A 22,512-nucleotide genomic window follows, 5' to 3' on the forward strand; every position below is an offset into this window, starting at 1 on the left:
ATAACAATTTTGCATCTTTGATATGTGAAGATGCATCAACGGATTTCATAAACATTGTCCCCTTGGGGCAACTAACCAAGAAGTTTATAAGGGTTCTCCCTTTTTGGTCAGTCCAACCATCTGACATCATAGTGCATCTTGTCCGTGCCCATGATACCCTAAAATCCTCCAATCTTTTGGTGCAGTCAACCTTTTCATCTTGAAGAATGCGGCCTCTAAAGTCATAAAGTCATCATAAGAAGGGATTGTGTACCCTGGGCCAACAATTGCAATAGCATCAACAGCACGCTGGAAAAATGGATTATTCCTTGCAACGCTGAAAGGAATATCACTCAAAAGGAGAAACTTGCCCAACAACTTCTCAACCTGTTCTTTCTCACTTTTTTAAGCATTGAAGAGATAGATGGTTGTGAACAAAACATAGTTCTACGAACAAAAAACGATGAGGTAGCTACAGGGTTGGTTGTAGACATTGATGCTGAAGTAGAACCAGTGCCACTTCCATATTCACCTCCTAACACTCTCCCTGCTAGTTGCTTCTTCAGATTTGCTTTCGTCACTTTCTCTTGCTCTAATTCTTCCAATGATCTCATGGCTTTTCGGATGATTTCCGCATTTGTATTGGTACAAGGCCCTACATCATGTCTAGGAATTTGTGCAAGGTGATACTTCAATCTACAAACCCCCCTTGACATATGTTGCCCACACAACTTGCAAGACAAGTTCATTCTATCAAACCCTCCATCGGGTTCACCAAATTTCCACAGAGGGTCCAATTTCCTTAGCATGTTTGTAACTTGTTTGAACTCTTGAATTTTAATGTAAGATAAAGTTTGAAGTTGAACCTATGGCACAATAAAAATTGCAAATTACAAAAATTTAAAAAAAAAAAAATTACATACATGACACAACACATTGAATTTTTTACAAACAAAAAAAAAAAATCTCAACTCAATCCAAAATGAACTCTCTCCACTCTATGCAACAAAAATGAAAAAAACACCATCAAATCCACTCAAAAATCATTGATAATCAATGGGTTATAGAAACCCAAGCGAAAACAAGAAAAAACCAAAACAAAATGGCCAAATTTGGTGCCCATACCTCAAAACCGTGGTTTGTCGAAGAAATTTGATCCAAAGACGAAATTCTCTTCCTTGAGATGCCAAAATCTCTCATTTTTCTCTTCCTCTGCCCTAGTAGACCCTTCCTCTCCTCCTCAGCTCTCAAAACACGCCGTTGTCTGCTAAAAATGACCAAAAAAACTCATTTTTTCCTTATACAATGCGTTGTCCAGGAGCCTGGCGATTATTACCCATCGAATCGCGATTATTTCAAAAAAAATCACAATTTTTTCAGCGATTTTTTTGAGAAAAAAGTTCGTAATAATTGGGTGAGATTATCAGGAAAATGAAAAAATCACGGTTTTTTTATGTTATTGTTATAAAATCGTGATTTTCACAACACTTGTGTAGTGTGATTCTTCGTTACTTGATAACAATTTGAGGAGTCTTTTTAGCTTATGCTTATGCTTCTTATTATTAGTGCATATGTGTGTGCTTCATCAAATTGCTACCAGAACATAAAAAAACAAGAACAAAAGATGTTGGCTCTCTGTCAGGGCCAAAACCTCTCTTGTCTTGAGAGGAAAACCTTTTGATGAATTTCTCTTATTGAAGCTTCTATTGATCAATGCCAAACCCTATACCCCTGACAAAGAGATTCTACAAGTCAAGTCTTCACTCCTTTCTTCACCATGTACTCCGGCACTTTGTTTCCCAACACTTCGTCCTCCTTCCTCCAGCACTTAGTTCTTCTTTCAAGTTCTTAGTAACCTTGTTGCACTTGCTCTAGAGATGGTGTCTTTCACTTATGATGATCCCTCACTCTCCAACCAAAGAAACTTTTCTTGACAGTCAAGGGAGGGTTGTTATGACAGCAGAGGCAGCCTCCTATTTCCTCGCACATGTGACTGCAATGGCTTTTAGGACAGCCCTATTTCCTTCGTTCTTCTTTCTTACTTCTTCGCTTGAGTGAGAGGCACTCTAGATGAATGTACTTGGCCCAAACGATGAAGTTTATAGGACTGTGGTAGAGGGTTGCTATAACAACAGAAAGACCCTCTCTTCCTTCGCATGTGTGATTGTTTTCTGCCCTAGAAAACAGTCCTGCACCTTCGCTGTCCCTCCTTTCTTCACTACACCCTTAGACACTTTCCTTAACTTCCTTCGTTCCTTCTTCACTTCTTTCACTTGCAGATTTAAGAGCTCAAGTTATGTGTTGTATGAGGAGCGGACAGCCTCTATAAATAGAGGTTTGTCCCTCCTCTTTAGGCCAACTTGGTTGTTGCTTGTAGGCCGACTTGTAGACTTCGGATGGAGTTGTATGCTTGAATGAGCCTGTTGATGGTGCCACTACTTGGATGAGACTTGTGACTTTGCTTGGAGATATTCTCTTGACCATAATACATATACATACAAGGTATAACATGCCCTTAATGTCTTCAGCTTATTCTTTTGAATATTTGAGTCACCTATAGCACTTTAAATAGTGTTGGACCTATTTCAATGAGCATAAAACTCATTGACATATATTATAGAAATAATAGTTCTTTATCCTGAATAAATACAAATATCTGAAGTACATTTATGATGACCGAACCTAGTTACCTTTCCTTCAACAAACTTTAGTATACTCCCAAGAACCTTGTCACTAACCTTGATGCTCTGCCACTTCCCTTTCTCAACTTTCTTCTTGATCTCAAACTGCTCTCCTCGACTCCTTCTAGAGAAATTCGGTCTCTATACTTTACACTACTTCTTCTCGACTTCTCCTAAAGAAACTCGGTCTCTATGATCTCACTGGCTTCCTCTAGAGAATCTCGGTCTCTAGATCTCTTTCTCAGTTACCCTGAACAAGTATCCCAGAAGAATCCTTCCTTCGTTTCCCCAGAAGAAACCTCCTTCGCTGCCCCAGAAGAAACCTTCTTCGCTACCCCAGAAGAAACTCTTTTTTGTTGGCCCCAGAAGAAACCTTCTTCGCTATGCCCAAAAGAATCCTCCTTCGCTTGCCCAGAAGAAACTTCCTTTGCTTAACCAGAAGAAACTCTCCTTATCACTTCTTTGCACTTCTCTTTGTAGCCCTTCTTCTTCGTACTTCTTTACCGAATGTATGTTGATTTTCTTGCCTCCAAGTGAGGCCGAGTAAGGCTATTTATACACATCAACTCATGACCCTTAAGCCGACATGAGATAAGTAGTGAGGCCGAATTCTTCTAGCATGTTATTTCATTATTGTAGGACGACTTGAAGAGGATAAGTGACAAGGTCTTGGAAGATACTTTACATAGACAAGATTGAACTTTTACAAAGTGTAACATGACTTCATTACATGACAACGTCTTTATCATTTTATGACTAGCTGACAAATAATATCTAAAGACTCTCAATGGGAGTCTTGACTCAAAAACAAAATCTCTTGCTCATGAAACCCATGAAGCAAGCAATACAATAATTTTATTTTCTTTACATATCGTTACATAAAATCTGTTAAAATTGGCAACTAGGGCCAAACTCCATGTGGGTCATCTTATTTATGGCAGCTGATATTTTTCTTGGATCCCTCTCATCGAGAGGTGTAGGATTGATCTAAAGACCATCCGATTCCGATAAGTATTCATGGAGTTATGAATTTATTTGTGTTATAAGACAATTCGTCAAGGTCGACCAGCAACCAAATAAACCCCACATGTGCTCAACGTTTTAGTATAAAAGGAGCTGACTTGAGAGTCATTACTCACACACACTTCTATCTTGATTTCTCTCCACTTGCCTTGGGTTTTAGTGGAAGAGAAATCTAGGAGTGGAAGCCCTAGAAGTTGGAGGAGAAGAGGTTGCCCTAGACGCAAATGGAAGGCAACCATAGACACAGATGGAAGGCAGCCCTAACGCAGACCTAAAGGCAGCCCTAAACGCTGGTCTAATCCAGCCCTAAATGCTAGTCTAATCCAACCCTAAACGTTGATCTAATTCAGCCCTAATGCAATCAAGTTTATGGGCCACACTGATGGTTTGTTGTAGGTGACAGAGTGGTAAGGGTTGTTCCAAGTGCATAATGCTGGGCAGATTAGGCCGAGGAACAACGGTGTGGACAACGGAGTCATAGCCACAGTACAAGGGGTCAAAGGAACAGTGTGGAGGCTGCACTAGACAACGTGAAGGGGCTGTAGGGACAGCATGGCCTTAGCCGCAATCAAACAAAGCCTAAAGGAACAGCGTAAGGAGACAGTCTGGAGGGCTGTGATAGGAGCACCTGATGTAGGTGACAGCAGATCTATTAAGGGCTAGTGTAGAGTTGTTTCTAGAGCGGAAAAGGCAGTAGCCAGGCCGAGGAGAATAGGAGCAATATGTTGCAATTTGTGGACTGATAGTTGGGTGTGTAAGGGCTTCCAGATACCCTAACCAGTCACCATATAAGCAGCAGTGAGGGCAACATTGGAACAGCAGTGTTGTGGACAACAGTGCTAGTAAATGGAACAGCTAGGAGCTTGGTGTTGCTAACATGCATGGGACAGCAAGGTGACATAGTGTTGCTAACATGCATGGGACAGCAAGGTGACATAGTGTTGCTAAGACATATGGGACAGCAGCAAGGTATGGCAAGGCAAATTGGGACAGCAGTTGTGACATCGCAGAAGGCATATGGTACAACAACAAGCATGGACATCATGGCTATCATGGAAAGTGTCGATAGCAGTGGCAAGCATGGTGTTGCAAGCACATGAGACATGCAGTATGACAACATGGTTCAACCATGGCACATGGGACAGCAGTGCAGCATTAGGTGCAGCAGTGATTTAGTCCAGCATTGTGATGATGGGTGCAGCATGGTGCAACACGGTGAGGTGCAGCATGATGACGAGATGCAGCACGATGACAGGTGAAGGAGTCACCTTGGAGAATCAGTTGAAGCAACATGTCTTCAGCTGGTCTCATGTATCATCTTCTTAGAGATGATCTATGCTCTTATCTAGATAAGTCAAAGTGTTGACTTCTGTTGTAAATGTACTCTCTCTCTCTCTCTCTCTCTCTCTCTCTCTCTCTCTTGGCTGAATTATTAAAGAACATATAAGAAGAATTGATCAAGGGTTTCCCCACATTGGGGTTTGTCCCTGGCTAGCGCCACATCTTGTGTCCTCTTGTCTTAACTTGTCTTCTGCGATTTATGTTTATGTTCTATCTGCAGTTTACTTTAATGCCAATGTGATTGCTAATCTGGAAAAGATATTGAGCTAACTGTGAAATTTGAAATAAATTGCTCTAAGCATAGAACATACCTAAAATTAACATGGTATCAGAGCTGAGGTGAAAACAAAGCCCAAGCAAGAGTGAAAGAGCAATCACCGAAGACAGTTGTAAAACGACAAAAGGCTCAATGGATTCCTCATCCCTCTTCAAATTCACCAAGGGTGAAGTCAAAGCAGAGAATATTACCAGAATGGCGCAGTGGAAGTTTCTGATGGCCTACAGATCACTTCAATGGGAAGTCCGGATCTAAGGGTAGAAGGAAAGGCAGATGCCTTGCTTGTAATAAGTTCGACCATAATGCGAAGGAGCGTCCAAGGTACGGACACATCACTCGATGATGATAACAATCATTCCAAGGACATCTTCAATGATCGGAGGAATGACAGGGAATGCAGGAAACGGCCGACTCTTCAAAGAAAGCAAGGAACCTCAAGTATGAAGAATCAAATGTTGTTTCTGATAAGATAAAGAAGCGTTATCTTGTATTGGCCCTCTCCTTCAAATTCTGTGGGAATCTGGCTTATTCATTGTAGTGCTTCAAGGCACTTCATCGGATAGAAGTGTGATCTCTCTAATTTAGTAGAGATGGACGAGATCATGCAGTTCCTGGGATTTGCACAAAGCATCATTGGGAACATCATCTGAGGTGGCAAAACTTGGTTCAAGTTTGATTGGTTTGACTGGAGTTATCTCATTGCTTTCCTTCACTCATGGATATGTTTACTATTCCATATAGACATTTGATTTTCCTTGGGTGTCACATGAGGAATTCGATTTTACTTGGTGTCTCTATCATCTCCACTTGGAACTCGACTTGCTCTTTCTTGGGATTTGCTCCAAGTTCAATTCTCACATGCATTCTTCCTTGGGATTTGCTCCCAACTTTTTAAATTATGAGCTATTGGGCTTGAGGAGACTCTGCCTATTTGTACTTGCATGCTTTTAATATAATCAAGACTTTGGGGATACATGGCATATGTTCTCTTGGCATTGTGAGGTGACTTCTTTTCATGCTATTGCTTTTATATTCATTTTCTTTTGCATATTGAATGAATATTAGATTGCATTTTTCCATTCTATTTGGATTGGTGTGTGCAAGCTATCTTGCACACCCATTGATTTAGAGTTATATTTTAAGAATAGGTTTTCCAACTCATTTTAGGAGAAATGTTTGGTTATCCTGTTTACTGTATTTCTCTAATCCAAGTATGAACTAATATCTCTTTCAAGTGTGTAGAAAGATTTTCGTTTTGTGTGTAGGAATCCATCCGGAAGTGGGGGAAATTTTCACGAGATCAACCAACTCATGGAGCCATAGCGATCCAAGACTGAACCATCTTACACTCCAAAGTCTTCCATGCAATGAAGCAAGAGGGATTTTCTCTGTTCTATAGTAACTTGATCGTCATTTAAATACTTCTTTTATTTTAGCTTTTCAAAGTTATATTTGTTACTCAAGAGCGATCATCAAAACTAGGTAAGTATGGGGGTTTACTCCTAATACTTGAGCTAGTATTTTTGTACATTAAATTTGTATTCTAGTTTGTTTGTTTTGATTAACTTTTGGTTTTCATTTTGCATCCCATGAGCTTCAAGCATTGAACAACAAAGAGCTTTGATGAGAGAGATTGAGAAACTACTTACTTGTGTGCATGTAGAAGCCCTTCATCCATTTCAAGGATCGAATTTTCAAGGGAAGCCATGAACACTCAAGGGAGGTCGTAAGCATTTCAGGGGAAGGAGCAAGTTCACTTAGGCCGTGGGCCTAATTGAGCCTCGCAACTATTTTTTGGAGGGCCTTTTGAGCCTTGTAGTTTGTTGTATATTTTTGAGAGAGATTCTAATCTTGTTAAATTTCTGCACTTTGCAAACATCTCTCTCATATTGTGGCCAGCCCTTTGGAGGCATTTTAACCCATACAAGCACTAATAAAATAAAATTTATGTTCTAAGGGAGCTTGGGATTTTTCCCATGGCTCAGTTGAGGAGGAAATTCTTATGGTTTGACTGATTTTTTACTTCTAGTTTACTTAGCTTCTAAACACCTAACTTCATGCTTAAGAATTAACTCATTCCAATCCGCATGCAATCTTTCCTAATTTTAAATCTCTCACATGCATAAATTTCACTTCTAAATTTTGAGTAAATTTTATCATATGTGCAAACATTCAATATTGTGGCAAATTTTGATTATTCTTTCAAGTACATGCTTCACTTGTTTGATTATACACATTGGTAATCTTAGAAGCAATTCTATTGGAACAATTGTAGCCTTAAAAGTTAAAACAATCTACTTCATTTGCTTATTTTCCATGCAAGCAAATATGAGTTCATTTACATGTTAAATTCTCAAAGTTTTACAAGCTATCTCATTTTCCATTGATGAAGCATTTGCATATAAATATATTTTAATTAGGGAATTAACACAATTTGCATTCTCGTCTAGGCATTTTAGTATAGGAAGGCCCCAGGCCTCATTAAAATTTTACCTCCAACATAAGTTGGTTGAAGTAGACATCTTAGGGACCCTTCATTCCTCTATTGACTCCTCACTGTGAAATCCATATCATTGGGCGAGGGTGAGGTATGGGGATTTAAGAGTTCAAATGCAATCTTGCTTTAGAACTAGCTAATAAAATTGACCAAGAGCACTTTCCATCACATTTCTTTCACTTGCCTCTTAATGTTTTGAGTTGTTGTATTGCAAAGTTTATTTTCAATAAACATTTCAAAGCAAGTATTGTGATCCTTTCAAATTGGTAATAAGTGTTTTCATTTCATGTTCAAGTCTAATTCCATATTAACATCTTGATTTAGCATTTAGCATCTTCTAAGTTACTTTTTGCAAAGTAAATTTTCTAATTGTCGAGTTTTTTTGGCAAGATATGTTTTGATTCATGAATTGATTTTATATCTTATAAATATCTTGTGCTAACATCTTTTGTTTCCATTTCAAGATTGTTTTGCTTACATTATTGGAAGCATTCTACTTTTTCTTTGAGCAAATGTATCTTTCATTCATGTTGAGCAATTTATTTTAAGGCACTGGTTTTATGGTTTTAACATGTTAATGATTTTTATTGTTCATATCATATTTTGCTCATAATTCTTAAAAGTAATCCACTTTCGCACTAACATTCCTCCTAGAACTTCACATTTCTTTCAACTTAACTTTTCATTAGGGACCACCCCCCTTAGCTAACCTAAGAGATAGCTTAAATGGAGAGAGTAGGGCTTTAGTGTGACAGCCTTTCTCTGAGTTCCCTGCCACCAACCACACCTTGTGAGGTCGAAGGCTTTTCTCACTAACCTGTACGTAGGTGTAGGCGACAGGAGCAACAGAAGGAATCTTTGGTCATTGAGTAGTTAGCCCTACTTTATTGAAGTTTTATGGAAGAATTATATTACTGTTAGAGATCATTTATGTTCATGCATTACATAGATAAATGTCCATTGTTTGATGAATAAGATGAATGTGCATTGTTGTGTATAACCTTTTCTTATTTGATGGTAATCCTAGCTAAAATAGAAACCCTAGGGCAAAAAAATTAACTTATGTAGTTATCTAAGGCAATTTTGCTCTTAAGCTTTCTTAAGGAACTATGGTTTCCATCATAATACTTTCCCTTATTCAACCATGAAAAAGGTAGTAACAGTGTAATTGACCAACATTACAGTTCTAATAATCTTGATTGATAATTCATCAACAAGAAATATAGTATAATATCTCGTACCTTATCTAGAGATTCAACAGTCCAACACGAATTCAACTGAATAGTATTGTTTGCCACTTAAATATGAATCTATGGTTTAGGGTTTCCACTGAAATTTCTTTGTTCATTCAATGACAGATCCAACAATTCATTTAATAACACAGTATTAGAGGGGATTCTCGTTAATTAGCAATGCTCAGTCATCAACCCCCATAACATTGTTCATTCACCCACAATGTCACTGTTTGACTAGAGACAAGGAATCCACAAAAAAGTAACCAATAATTAGCTATACATCTATATATCAATGGCCTACTCCTGTCTATGGACAACTGATATTCTGAATGAAATACCCTCAAGTTTGAGTCTGTCACAGAAGGGCTAATGCCGAGTTTAAGGACCTGTGAACTCTGAAAATTCCTATAATCTCGGAATCCCTACTGCAGTAATTGATGATATTTCTCCTACTTGTTAGATTTACATGAACAAGTTATTTGCAGTTTCCTACTGCAAACATAGAAATACATACATTGCAGCCTAGACCATTTAAATAATACGCCGAAACAAGAAACTGAACAATAGAGAAAGATACAACATATATGACTCTTATTTTTTTTACAAATGTCCTCAGAAAAACCCAATGTGGGAAAACCGATGCAACAGATCTGAGAGTTTTTATTATTAAGCTAGAGTTATTTCTGAATACAACTTTTGGATGCCTTGTTGGCAGTGCAGTATAGAGAATATCACTCAGCAGAAGAAATTAGTGAGATTACCTCACTCTACACTGCAAGTCCCGGCTAATCCAGAAGCTAAACCAACGAGTTTCTCAGCTACTTCTGCATTGCCCCTGCGTGGTTTTGCGTCAACCTCTAAGGCACTGCGTCACCTCAATTGGGAATCGATTTGCCCTCTGGAGCTAATTCCAGCCCTCCAACAAATTTCGGACTTCTATGTAGGAGGCTCTGCGTTGCTCTGCATGAGACCTTCCTGGCTCTGCATCACCCTTTCTGGCCTCTGCACTGCCTCCTCTGTGTCTCTCTATGCCTCTCTGCTGAGTATTCTTAGCTCCAGAGAAGATCCTCCAGCCAAAACTCCCTCTGCCCCTCTCTGGGTGATCACTACAAATCATTGTGTTGCCTCTAGCTTCAGCGATTCAAACTGACTGATCAACTCTTTGTGTGTCTTCTAAATGACCCTCAAGCCTCCTTAAATAATCTTCTCATTGACATTAAATGGCCCAGATTAGAAGCTAATCAATGGCTAAGATTATTTATGCTTGATCCTCGTCTTCTTCTAGAAGTTACACCTAAAGTTAGATTAATACCCATTAATTATTTTAATTTCCTAAGTTTAGACTTAGGGACCCATTAAAAATAATTAATTATTTGAATAAAACTGTCTCCGAGTAGAATTTCCCAAAGCGCTTTCTGGGTTCTTTAGAATACATGTGCCCATGCCTCCCTACAAAATTGAGACTTAGAGCACATCTGATGCTACCAGAAATCAACACTCCCTTTTAGCGAGGAATGTGCTCTAGCAATGCTACTGTTGCTTCCATCAAGCTTACACTTGATGAAGTCTCTCCTCAGCTCCTCTTGCTTGCGAGTTGCCCACATCTCATCCCAATTTGGCAAAGTCGCCCTGCCTAGGATTCTCTGCACAAAGACTTGCCACTCATCTGAGACAAAATTGAGGGCCAGTTTAACCAACTCGGACCCTTGAGGTGTATACCCCACAGCTACTAATTCGTCTCGGGTCTCCTGAAGCTTTGTGAGGAACAAATCGATGCGCTCCCCATTCTGCATCTGTGCAGATCTGAGTTTCTGCTCTAAGTACATCTTCTACTACTCAAAAGATCCTTGATACAACGTTTCCAAGGCATCCCACATCTCCTTAGCAGTCCCTCTACTAGCGATGTGGCAAACTACATGATCCTTTACTCCATCCAAGATCATCCTCTTGGCCTTCGCCATTTCTGCTCTATACTTCTTCAGTGCATCTTGATCTACAGTGACAGCCACCACGTTGTTGACATAGGTCTTGACAGAATGCTCATCTAGAAGTAATGACATCCTTGTCTTCCAGATGACGTAGCTGGATGCCCCATCCAACTTGTCTCTCTCAGACCACTAGTTGCCATCTCTGCCACGATAATGTCGAACTGCTCCTATCTGCTCTTACTGTTGCTTGCTCAGCCAATAAGAAAAAGGACTTCTGGGTGAGAAGTCTATTGAGGAAAAATTCCCTCACTATGCTTCTCTTCTCTCTTCTAACGTCTTTTTGCCCAGCAAAACGGCCTACAGAAAAAATGTGTCCCACCAGCTCTTCCTCACGCTGAGGCTCAACACTGCTCCCTCTGCCACAACAAAATTTCAATCTGGAACCCTTCCTCTCTGTTGACTCACTCAAAGAGAGACTGCCTCAAAAATTCAGCCCTCCTGGTTTGGACTGTGCAAACCCCTCTGGGGATTCGAACTACTGCCTCCTGCAGCTATTTCGATCTTCTTTTCTGCTCAGTGTTGGGTTCTTTGCCACTGTTTTTCTTGCTTCACCTGCACTGCTCTGATACCATGTGAAAATTCCTATAGCCCGAGAATCCCTACTGCAGCAACTGATGATACTTCTCCTACTTGTTAGATTTACATGAACAAGTTATTTGCAATTTCCTACGACAAACATTGAAAGACATACACTGCAGCCTACACCATTTAAATAATGTGCCGAAACAAGAAACTGAACAATAGAGAAAGATACAACACAAATGACAGATATTTTTGGACAAATGTCCCCGGAAAAAACCCAATGTGGGAAATCGGTGCAGTAGATCTGAGAGTTCTTATTATTAAGTTGAAGTTATTTCTGAATACAACTTCTGGATGCCTTGCGAGTAGTCCAGTACAGAGACTATGACTCAACAGAAGAAATTAGTGAGATTACCTCACTCTACACTGCAAGTCCCGGCTGATTCGGCAGCTGAACCAACGAGTTGCTCGGCTACTTTTGCGTTGCCCCTACGTAGGTCTACGTCACCTCTGTTGGGAATCGATTTTCCCTCTGGAGCTGGTTCCAGCCCTCCCGACTAAGAATATCCATCCCTCCAGCAAATTTCGGACTTTTTTGTAGGAGGCTTTGCGTTGCTCTACGTGAGCCCTTCCTAGCTCTACGTCACCATCTCTGGCCTTGCGCTCCCTCCTCTGTGTATCTCTCTACCTCTCTGCTGAGTATTCTTGGCTCCGGAAAATATCCTCCAGCAAAAACTCCCTCTACCCCTCTCTGCGTGATCACTACAAATCATTGTGCTGCCTCTAGCTTCAGCAATTCGATCTGACTGATCAACTCTGTGTGTGTCTTCCAAATGACCCTCAAGCATCCTTAAATAATCTTCTCGTTGACATTCAACGGCCCATATTAGAAGCTAATCAATGGCTAAGATCATTTCCGCTTGTTCCTTGTCTTCTTCTAGAAGTTACACCCACAGTTAGATCAATACCCATTCATTATTTTAATTTCCTAAGTTTAATTCCCAAAACGCTTTCTGGGTTCTTTGGAATACATGTGCCCAAGCCTCCCTGCAAAATTTGAGACTTAGAGCACATCCGATGCTACCAGAAATCAACATGAACTCCCTCTATAACCACTCTTGCACCTGCCTCAAGACCTTGACCGAACAAGTTCAGGACAAATTATATCTATTGGAAGGATTCAGTTATGTTTTCAAAGGTTTCGGACTATTCCAGATTCAAAAGTATCTTCGCATCCCATAAATCTCAGACCACAGAGAGATTCGATGGTCTTCCTTGGACCTCATCCTGTTGCCACAGAATGTTCCAACCTTGTCACTCGATCACAGGAGAAACTCAGGTTTGACTACGTCAGATGACCTCGAAGTATCTCAGGCTTCTGTCTATAATATAGGAAGTTTCGGCTGCCTCAAGATGGACCACAAATCTGCCCTAGGATAATTTCGTCGAGCTTCAAAGTAGGTTGATTTTGCTTCACTTCAGATCCTTCCACCAATCTATCTTGTTGTTCCCTATGTAAAGAAATTTTTGTGCCAGAACAAGACCAAATAGCTAAAAGATGAAAAGAAGTTTATCAACTGGGGTGGAATCTTTCACCATCGAAATTGATAGGAGCGCTGAGTCTTAAAATGCTCAGACCCTTAGGCTCAAAGAGAAACAGAGATAATTGATCCAATACAATGATGATCTAAACAAATTTATCCCTCTTGTATTTATAGATTTCCTTGAGGGGATTCTCTCCTTAATTAATTGAGTAAAACTCACACCAAGCCCCAACTTTGGCTTTCTTTGCCCAGCTGACCCAAAATTTGCCCAAACAATGGTATTTTGGTGTTTCCCCCTTTATCAAGGACTACAGCCTATAGGGATTGATAGGCTACTTCATCTCTTGAGCAATTAATTTCTCGGAAACATTACACCTTAGGTCATTACATCCAACAATTAATGGAGCAAGTCAAGTGCATTGAACAGAGGCAAGTTTCATTCGCCTTGAAATGTGAAGAAAGGACAAGGCCCATGGGGTTTAGATTGCAAATATTAATTTCATCTTGGAATGATATCCCCTTGGCATTAATTTCCAAAATGAGAGATGGGATTCTTTCAGAGCTTTGCTGGCCAAGAATATTTATAAACCAAGGTTACTTGGGAGCAAGAGCGAAAACAGGGAGCGGGAGCGACATAATTAGAAGCTCCCGATTTGGGAGCGATTCGAGAAACGATTTTTTATAAAATATATATTTTTTTATATTTTTTATATTTTGGTGCATATATGTCAACAAAAACATGTAGAATGATGAATTAAATATAAAAAACATAGATTGAACCATATAACAACAATCATCTAGAAGTTATAATCTTCATCAACCACGTCCACAAGTTAGTAACATAGTAACATACAACATATTGAGTCTCATGATTAATCAATCTTAAAGTTTCAAGCTTTCAAAATTCAATATATAACATTTATCATCATTGATATTAAAAGTTGTACTTGTAAGCTAAGAGTAACCATTACAACAAATAATAAAACATAAAATGAAACAACTTTCACGAAGCATCATATTCATAATTCATTGCCAATAAGTTATAATTGCCAACTTCAAACTTCAAACATAATTTGTCATATATTGTTTACAAAAATATCATAATAAATATGAAAGAGTCAGCAGTTCTAAAAACTACTAGAAACTAGACAAGACAAGTAAATCTATTAACTATTGCTAATGCTTGGGTCACTTGCCGCCATGAGAAATGTCTAATTTTTTAGTCTTGTTGGAAAATCAGGATCTTTGTCGTTAATATGAAATATCACCCTCTAAGCATTAATATCCAGAGGTATCTTTGCCATTACCTCTGGATCTGTACAGGGATCTTTGTCATTAATATCACCCTCTAAGCATTAACATAAGATAGAAAAAGCATAGCATGTCAAGTCAAGATTTTGTTTCAGTGATGGGTACATTTTTAGTATGGTCATGATAGAGGAGTTCCACAACCAATGTCACTAACATCAAGGTACATAGAGGGATTGATTCTCTTGATTAAATACGAATTTCATACCCTAATACATGACAAAATCCATTGGAAACATTGCAATCCCCCCAATCCTGAAAATCTGATAAGTCTGCTGGATTTTGAATGAGATCTAAAATTCTACTTTCTCCATATGAAATCCAATGAGGTCGGAACCACTCTCAAACATCCTGAGTCATTTCATGGTAATGTTAAAAATTTAAGGAAAAGTGGTATTCTCTTTAATCTTCATTTTCATCCTTTGATGAAAATGAAGATTAAGGGGAATGTAACTTTTACTTTAAGAATTTAACATTACCATGAATCGCATGTTAATACTAGGGCCATAGGCTTGATCATTAAGCTGCCCCACTCAAAAATTATTTGTTTCTTTGAAAAAATTTGCATTTTAAATGTTACTGCAAAAAAAAAAAAAAATATTGCAAAAAGACTAAGGAGCTCCCCTAATCATTCCGTAAAAACCAGGGAGCATTTTTTTTAAGGGAGTGCGCTCCCAACTAGCTCCCGAGCAGAGCGCGAATTGGGAGCGGGTTCGTTTGGGGGGGGCGCTCCCGCAACCCTGCTATAAACAGCAATAGCAGTCAGATTCTAGGTATTATCTCCTAGAATCTAACGGTTGAGAGTTTTTTTTTCTTTGCTCTGAGTTTATAGAAAAAAAAGGATCACTTCCTGGGCTGTTCGCCACATATCCTCAAATATGGGAAATTGAAAAAGGGAAACAGCAGAAAACAAGTGTCTGGAGACATCAATAGCAATGGTTTTTAAGCACTGGAAACTTCAGTTAGACTTCAGAGTAAATCACAGGAAACCAATTTTGGGAACGGGAAGAAATTCCCCAAGCAGTTTATATCATTTTTCCACTTCTGCTTTTGAACTTCATCTCTCATGAAATGTGTTTATTGTTTTGCTATTCAGTTTTTCATTACTGTTCCTTTAAGGTTTTGTCAGGTTGGGTAGAGTCAGCCGTTCTTGTCTGTTTTCTTTTTAATTTTTAACTAAAAATTCAAGAAACAACCTCAGCAGTTTTCAGAAACAGACAGAAACCACAGAGGAGCTTCCCACCTTATGAAAATATCCTGTAGAAGGCCTCCAGTGCCTCGAGGTGTTTTAGAAACTAAAAATGCTTTCCAGATTGATCGGAACTGCTTTCTGAGATTCACTGGTCATTCAAGAATGATGATATTTCATCAATTAGCCTCACGTTTCAACTAGCTATCATAACAAAGCAGGTCCAAACTCTTCTAGCTAGCCATTTGAACTCATGGTCACAGCAGACACCAGATACAGTATCTAATATTATGCATCTGCAGGCATGTGCCAAATAAGTTTAAAATAGTATTTTAAGACAGTGTTTCAATGATATTAAATAATCCCAAAAGAAAAACAGGTTAATTTCATCGAATCACTCATACTACTGAGCAAATTATCAAAGAAAAAAGACTACACAAACCCAAGAAGAAAGATATCATAAAGTCAATTACCTCAGCAAATAAAATTAAGCCCTATCACAATATTAATATATTATATACCTTATCCCTTAAACCAGATAATAATTGTTCAATTATTTCCTCAATGACCTCTGGCACATCAATTTCTTCTTGTGCTTCACCATTTTCTACATTTATAGTTGAATCCAATTCTTTCCCTGATTCATTTTCATGGTTTGTACTGGGAGCTGCAGATGAAAGATTTTCTCCCAGCAAGCTGTTCCTTCCCTGTAAGTACAAATAAATGTATGAGTGCCACAAATGATGCAAAACCAAAATGTGAACATAGATGCTAGATATGGCTTCCCTCAATGAACAAGTTCACAAATTATAAAAATGGCCATATGTGCATTCATGCACCCACAAGGTAATTTATTATAGATTAAAAAGACTACACAGAACGTACAAAATGGTTTTCATGCAATATAAATTATAATTAATTGTAAAAAGGCTTAGAAAGGCATGTTGTCTCTGAAGATTACAGTCTAGTTTGTAAATATGCTAGCAAACAAGTGCAAGGGGTTAGCTCAACCAATTGTCACAAATGTTGCTGGGCATTTGGCTTGTTTCATACCAGGAGAATCCTCTTCAGTGAGGCACACTAGTCTACACCAACAAGTTTACCAGCAATGCCATCCACGAATGTGAGGAACCTTTTGGTTTCCCCACGAGTTCCTTGGAAAAAATAAGACTAGCAAACAATGGTTTGTTTAGATTATAGCATACTATAAAAACAAAGGTCAAAGTTACACCCAAATGACTTGGTCATCACTTTGACCAAGAAATCATTAGTTGACAATGGACATTGTCCAAATGGGCATTCAATTGGTTGAAATTATCTTAAGAGGACTTTCTATAGGGACATTTTCTGTATTTAAGGCTTAGGAAGGCATGTTGTCTCTGTAGATTACAGTCTAGTTTGTAAATAGACTAGCAAACAAGCCCAAGGGGTTAGCTCAACCAATTGTCACGAATGTTGCTGGGCATTTGGCTTGTTTCATACCAGGAGAAGCCTCTTTGGTCAGGCACACTAGTCTACACCAATAAGTTTACCAGCAATTCCATCCATGAATGTGAGGAAGAATCCTTTTGGTTTCCCCGCGAGGTTTTCCTTGGAAAAAATAAGACTAGCATGCAATGGTTTGTTTAGATTATAGTATATTATAAAAATAAAGGTCAAAGTTACACCCAAATGACTTTGACCAAGAAATCATTAGTTGACAATGGACATTGTCCAAATGGGCATTCAATTGGTTGAGATTAGGACTTTCTATAGGGACATTTTCTGTATTTAACACTGCAATAGGTTCTAACAGCCAATTGATGCTGTATAAAAACAATATTCTTATATCAAAATTTTTTGAATGAGGGTGAATTTTGAGGAAGCATGTAAATGTACTCAATGAGTAAATCTAGGGCCAATATGCATCAAGCATTTATTTCTGCAAAATACAAATTAACCTAAAGTTTAAGCCAAGGTATCTTTTACTCGTAAAGGCATTAACTGTAGAGAAATACAGAAGATGTCCATGCATGAAATACCTGAGGATATGATCCTTTTAAGAGGATCCACATGGTGGTATATGTTGAAGAATCTAGGACATTTAGATTAGGGTGAGATTCTTCTGACGATGATAACAATTTGTGAGGTACTTTTACTTTTTCTTATTAGCACAATCTTTTATTATTATTATTATTAGAGAGTGTTCTCTTACTTCATCAAGCAGTTACCAAAACACAAGATGTTGGCTCTCAGCCAGGGCAAAAACCTCTCTCTCCTAGAGAGGAAAACACTTCTGCAAATTTCTCTTATTGAAGCTTCAATTGATAAATGCCAAACCCTAGACCCTTGACAAAAAAAAAATCCTCCAAGCACAAGTCAAGGAGATCAATCCCTTCTGTTGCACCTTGACCTTCTTCTTTGTCCTCCTTCAACTGATAGCTTTACTGCAGAAACCCTAGTTATGCATACCCTAGGAGAGGTATTCTTCCTTGCCTTCTTCGCTTGAGGTGGAGTCTTCTTTAATCAAGGAGAAGCCCTTATTTCTGACTTATATGAGCTCTTTTCCCTACTATAGTCACAGATTTGAGATAGCAGCAGTATGGTCCTTTTTCTTCACACGTGTGAGGTGATACCTTCAAGAATTGATGCTTTACTTGCTCTCTTTCCTTCACTTTAGTTGTTTCTTCCTTCACTTGAGTAGGAGGCCTAATTAGCACCCTTTCACCAGCCCAACCAAGCTTCTTCTTGTGACTGTAATAGCAGCTCTTATATGGCAGCAGAATGAACCCTTCCTCTTCGCATGTGTGACAGAAATTTGTCTCAAGATCAGTCTTCCACCTTCGGATAGGATGCTTCTCTTTCTCACTGAAATAGAGACCCTTTCTCTTCCTTTCTCGCACTTCTTCTAGCCCTCTTCTTCACTGATTTCAGGGATCACTTGTCTTTCTTTGGTGAGGTCGAATAGCCCTATGTATAGGAGTTGTCCCTCCTATTTGGGCCGACATGATCAAGTGAGGCTGACTGTCCTTAAGACACCGAATTACTTGTTTTGTTTAGGCCGACATAAGGAGGAGGCATTTGACTTTGCTTGGAGGTCATTCTTTGACTCTAATACATAGATTTTCATAGTGTAACATGCCCACATGGGTCTTTCACAATTACATTGACTCTTTGACTTTCCTAGAAGCACTTAAAAATGTGCGTGACCTATCAAATGGGCAAGAAACCCATTCTCGATAATGACAGAAGTAATAATTCTTTTCTTTTACAAGTACAGAAATCAAAATTACATTTATGAAGACCAGACCTAGTTACACTTTCTTCAACACTCCCTCTTAAGTAGGGAGGTATTCATAAATCAATTTACAAGGTGTTTGGACATTTTCAATCTGAAGAATTCACATAAGAGAAATCGGATTGGCAATCCATCTGTTATAGCATCATAGTAACCAACATTGTCTTCACAGCAAGGCCTTGACTGGCAGCTCTATCTCTCGTTAGATCACAACATAATTTTGGCGAGACCAATGACTATAGACACCTTCATCATTGTCTCTCAAGGTACATACCCACCCAGGTCTTCACTAAGTATGAGCTTCTAGGACTATTCTTGTCTTGGGTTCCCAGCCCTCAAAGAATATCGGTCCTCTTGCCTACTCTTATCTTGGATACCCTACACATCCTCAAAGAGCATCGGATGACAGATGATTACCCTCCTCCATTCTTTCTTCCCAAGTGAAGACAAGAATGTTGTGTCTATCTCTCCCTCTCAACTAGGGAAGACATTCCCATTCCTATAAAGGAATGTACCCAAGTTGCCTCTGACCAAGGACTTGCCCAAGCTCCCTCTTAATTAGGGACTTGTCAGAGCTCCCTTTCAACTAGGGACTCTTCTTTTCATCAGCAACTTCTTTTTGTGGGTCCTTCAGTTGCTTGATCAATTTCTTTCCTTGATGTCATGATATTCAGTCGAGCTTCTTCCTTGTAGGGCATTAGCCATCCATCACATTCCTTCTTGGTTCATCATGTCATTCTTCTCTTCATGGAAAGTGGCTTACTTGATGCATATCTGGAATCTTCTCCATATGGCTACTTCTTTCTCATCATGCTTCTTTCCAGAATTTCCATCCTCCACATGAATGTTAGTTGTACTTGCACTTGCAACTCTTGTTCCAGTAGCCCTGCATGACCCTATCCAGATATTACTCAAGAAAAATCAAAATATAACATTAAGTCAAAAAATACCTTTCGAGATGGCTCTCCATCATGATATCTTGTTGGCTTGAATCCTCTGCATCCTGCATGTTCACATCTCCAAGGCCTTTCTAGTGTCAAGGGTCCTTTGATCTTTTTCTTCCTTTGTTAGAATTCTCGTGCCTTCTTCCAGGAGATGTCTTAACAAATCTGTCAGATGTTGATTCCTAGTGTCCATGGTCTCTTTATCTCATGTGCTTCTTTACAGGTTCTCTTGTCAGTCACCTCATACTTCATATGAGGACATTTCTCATGTTGACCTTTATCAGAGTGAACCATGTCTTTCACGCATATTTTTAATGAAAGAGATCTATCATTTTTCTTGACCATGCTACCAGAGCAATTCCATGCTTATTAACACAAATGATGACATGACTTCACTAAAAACATAGATGCATACATACCTCATCTTAGTTCTTTCCTTGATCATCTCTGCTTCCTTTGACAGCTTTCCTAGATTGAGATTACCTCAATCTCCTTTGCTTTATTGTATCTTCCTTGCCTACATATCATCCTTTCTTGAATCCCCATAAGTGGAATTCCCATCAAGACATCTGCCTTTTCTAAAAATCATGAATCTTCTATTGAAGATTCCACCTTTTCTAAAAATCATGAATCTTCTATTGAAGATTCCAGCGGAGGATCCTTATAATCCTTATCAAACGCTTCTTTTTGTTGATGACAATGGCCTTCTAAGATGATTCTTCCTGATCATGATCATTCCTTTATGCATTGATGAGGTCATTCAATGGCTACATCCTTCCTATATTGAATGTCTTTATCTGAGCTATCTCTACACAATGCTCCTATATTCTTGAAGGTGCCATTCTTATAAATCATGCATTCTATCCTACTCCTACATATTCCTATGATACCCAAAACTTTAAAGAGAACTTAGGTGAAGAAGTTGATCTCAGTCATAGTAGAGATCCGGAGGGGTTTCCTTCTTCTGCTTCTTCTCTTCTTCTTTCACTTCTTGGGTAATGTGGGCTTCTTCTTGTTTCCTTTTATTGTTGTCCTTCTTGAACTTAGGACAATCCCTTTTATAGTGTCCATATTCTTGGTAGCCAAAGCATTGGACTTTTGACATATCTCTTTTACCCTTTCTCTGTGGACCAAACTTGCCAAATTTTCCTTTTCTCTTGGCCATAGTAGCAAATGCTTGCTCCTTTGATCCCACATCTTCTTTGGCTTTGAGTCTAGTCTCTTCAATTTTGCATAGAGACCAAAGTTCATTCAACGGGGTAGCTTCCTTCTTGGCATATATACTGGATGTGAAGTTGCCCCATTCCTCTGGTAATGCATTGAGCACTACAGTAGTCATCTCTCTGTCTGACATAACTTCTCCTAGTTCTTGTAGTTGTTCTCTCATCTCAGAGACCTTCATGAAGTAGCTAGTTATTCCTTCTTCCTTGGAGATCTTCATTTTATATAGTTCAGTACGCAGTGATATCACTTCTCCAATTGTACTGATTGAGAATAGCCCCACCAGTTTATCATAGATTTCTTTAGATGTTTCAAAGTTGAAAACATAAGGAATGAGAGGGTCCTTGATGGATTCTATCAGAATCCTTTCAGCCCTTGTTTCATCCTTATTATACTTTGCCAAGGCTTGAGTTTGATCCTTTGAAGGAATAGTTACATTCCCTTTGATGTAGTCCATAACTTCATTTTCTTTGAGAATGAGATCAGTCCGATTTTCTCATGCAAGGGAATTAGTGGTCCCAATCAATCTGTTGCTTTCCTTGCAAAAAGACATTTTGATATGTTCAAAAGAGGACATAAAAATACTTACTTGAGAGAGTTGGTGATGAAGAGGTTTTGTTGCTTCCTTGAAGATTGATGCTTTGACTTCAGGGAAAGCCTTGGATTTTTGAGTTCTTCAAGATACTTCCTTCAAGGTGCCTTGTGAGAGATTTGCTTGGTAATGAAGACTTCTCAATGTGTAGTCTTGGAGATCTTCAATGATGAGCTTTGATCTGAGTGCCTTCCTTTGAAGATGATGAATCTTTGATGGAGACTCTTCTTGGATGAACCTTTTTGTAGATGCCTTTAGATGGAAGGCTTTCTTCTTTCAGTAAGAGCTTTGTTCCCAGGATGGTAGTCCTTCTTGATGGATCTAGGGGATAGTAATCCTTCTTATTTTGACGGATCTGGAACCTTAGCTTGTAGATCTGATGCTTCAACCTTTGTGTTCTTGAGATGCCCTTCCTTGATGTGTCACCTTAGCTCTGATACCATGTTGAAGAATCTAAGGCATTTAGATTAGGGTGAGATTCTTCTGACGATGATAACTATTTGTGAGATACTTTTACTTTTTCTTATTAGCACAATCTTTTCTTATTATTATTAGAGAGTGTTCTCTTACATCATCCAACAGTTACCAAAACAAAAGAGACAAGAACACAAGATGTTGGCTCTCAGCCAGGGCAAAAACCTCTCTCTCCTAGAGAGGAAAACCCTTCTACAAATTTCTCTTATTGAAGCTTCAATTGACAAATGCCAAACTCTAGACCCTTGACAAAAAAAATCCTCCAAGCACAAGTCAATCCTTTCCTGTTGATCCGAGATCAATCCCTTCTGTTGCACCTTGACCTTCTTCTTCATCCTCCTTCAACTGATGGCTTTATTGCAGAAACCCTAGTTATGCATACCCTAGAAGAGGTATTCTTCATTGCCTTCTTCGCTTGAG

General features: G+C 38.9%; 1 protein-coding gene across 1 annotated transcript in view; it reads right to left on the reverse strand.

Moving 5' to 3' along the window:
- Positions 1-22,512, reverse strand: part of TTN1 (ARM repeat superfamily protein) — a 370,146-nt gene that overhangs the window by 257,581 nt on the left and 90,053 nt on the right. The window contains exon 5 of the mRNA XM_089403008.1: positions 16,106-16,291. Coding sequence (XP_089259134.1) covers positions 16,106-16,291 — 186 coding nt within the window. The remainder of the gene's footprint in view (positions 1-16,105; positions 16,292-22,512) is intronic.

This window comes from Pinus tabuliformis, chromosome 2_1 (assembly GCF_031772625.1).
Source record: "Pinus tabuliformis cultivar Carrire ecotype Pingquan chromosome 2_1, CPIR1, whole genome shotgun sequence".
In the NCBI taxonomy this organism is placed as follows: Eukaryota; Viridiplantae; Streptophyta; class Pinopsida; order Pinales; family Pinaceae; genus Pinus; species Pinus tabuliformis.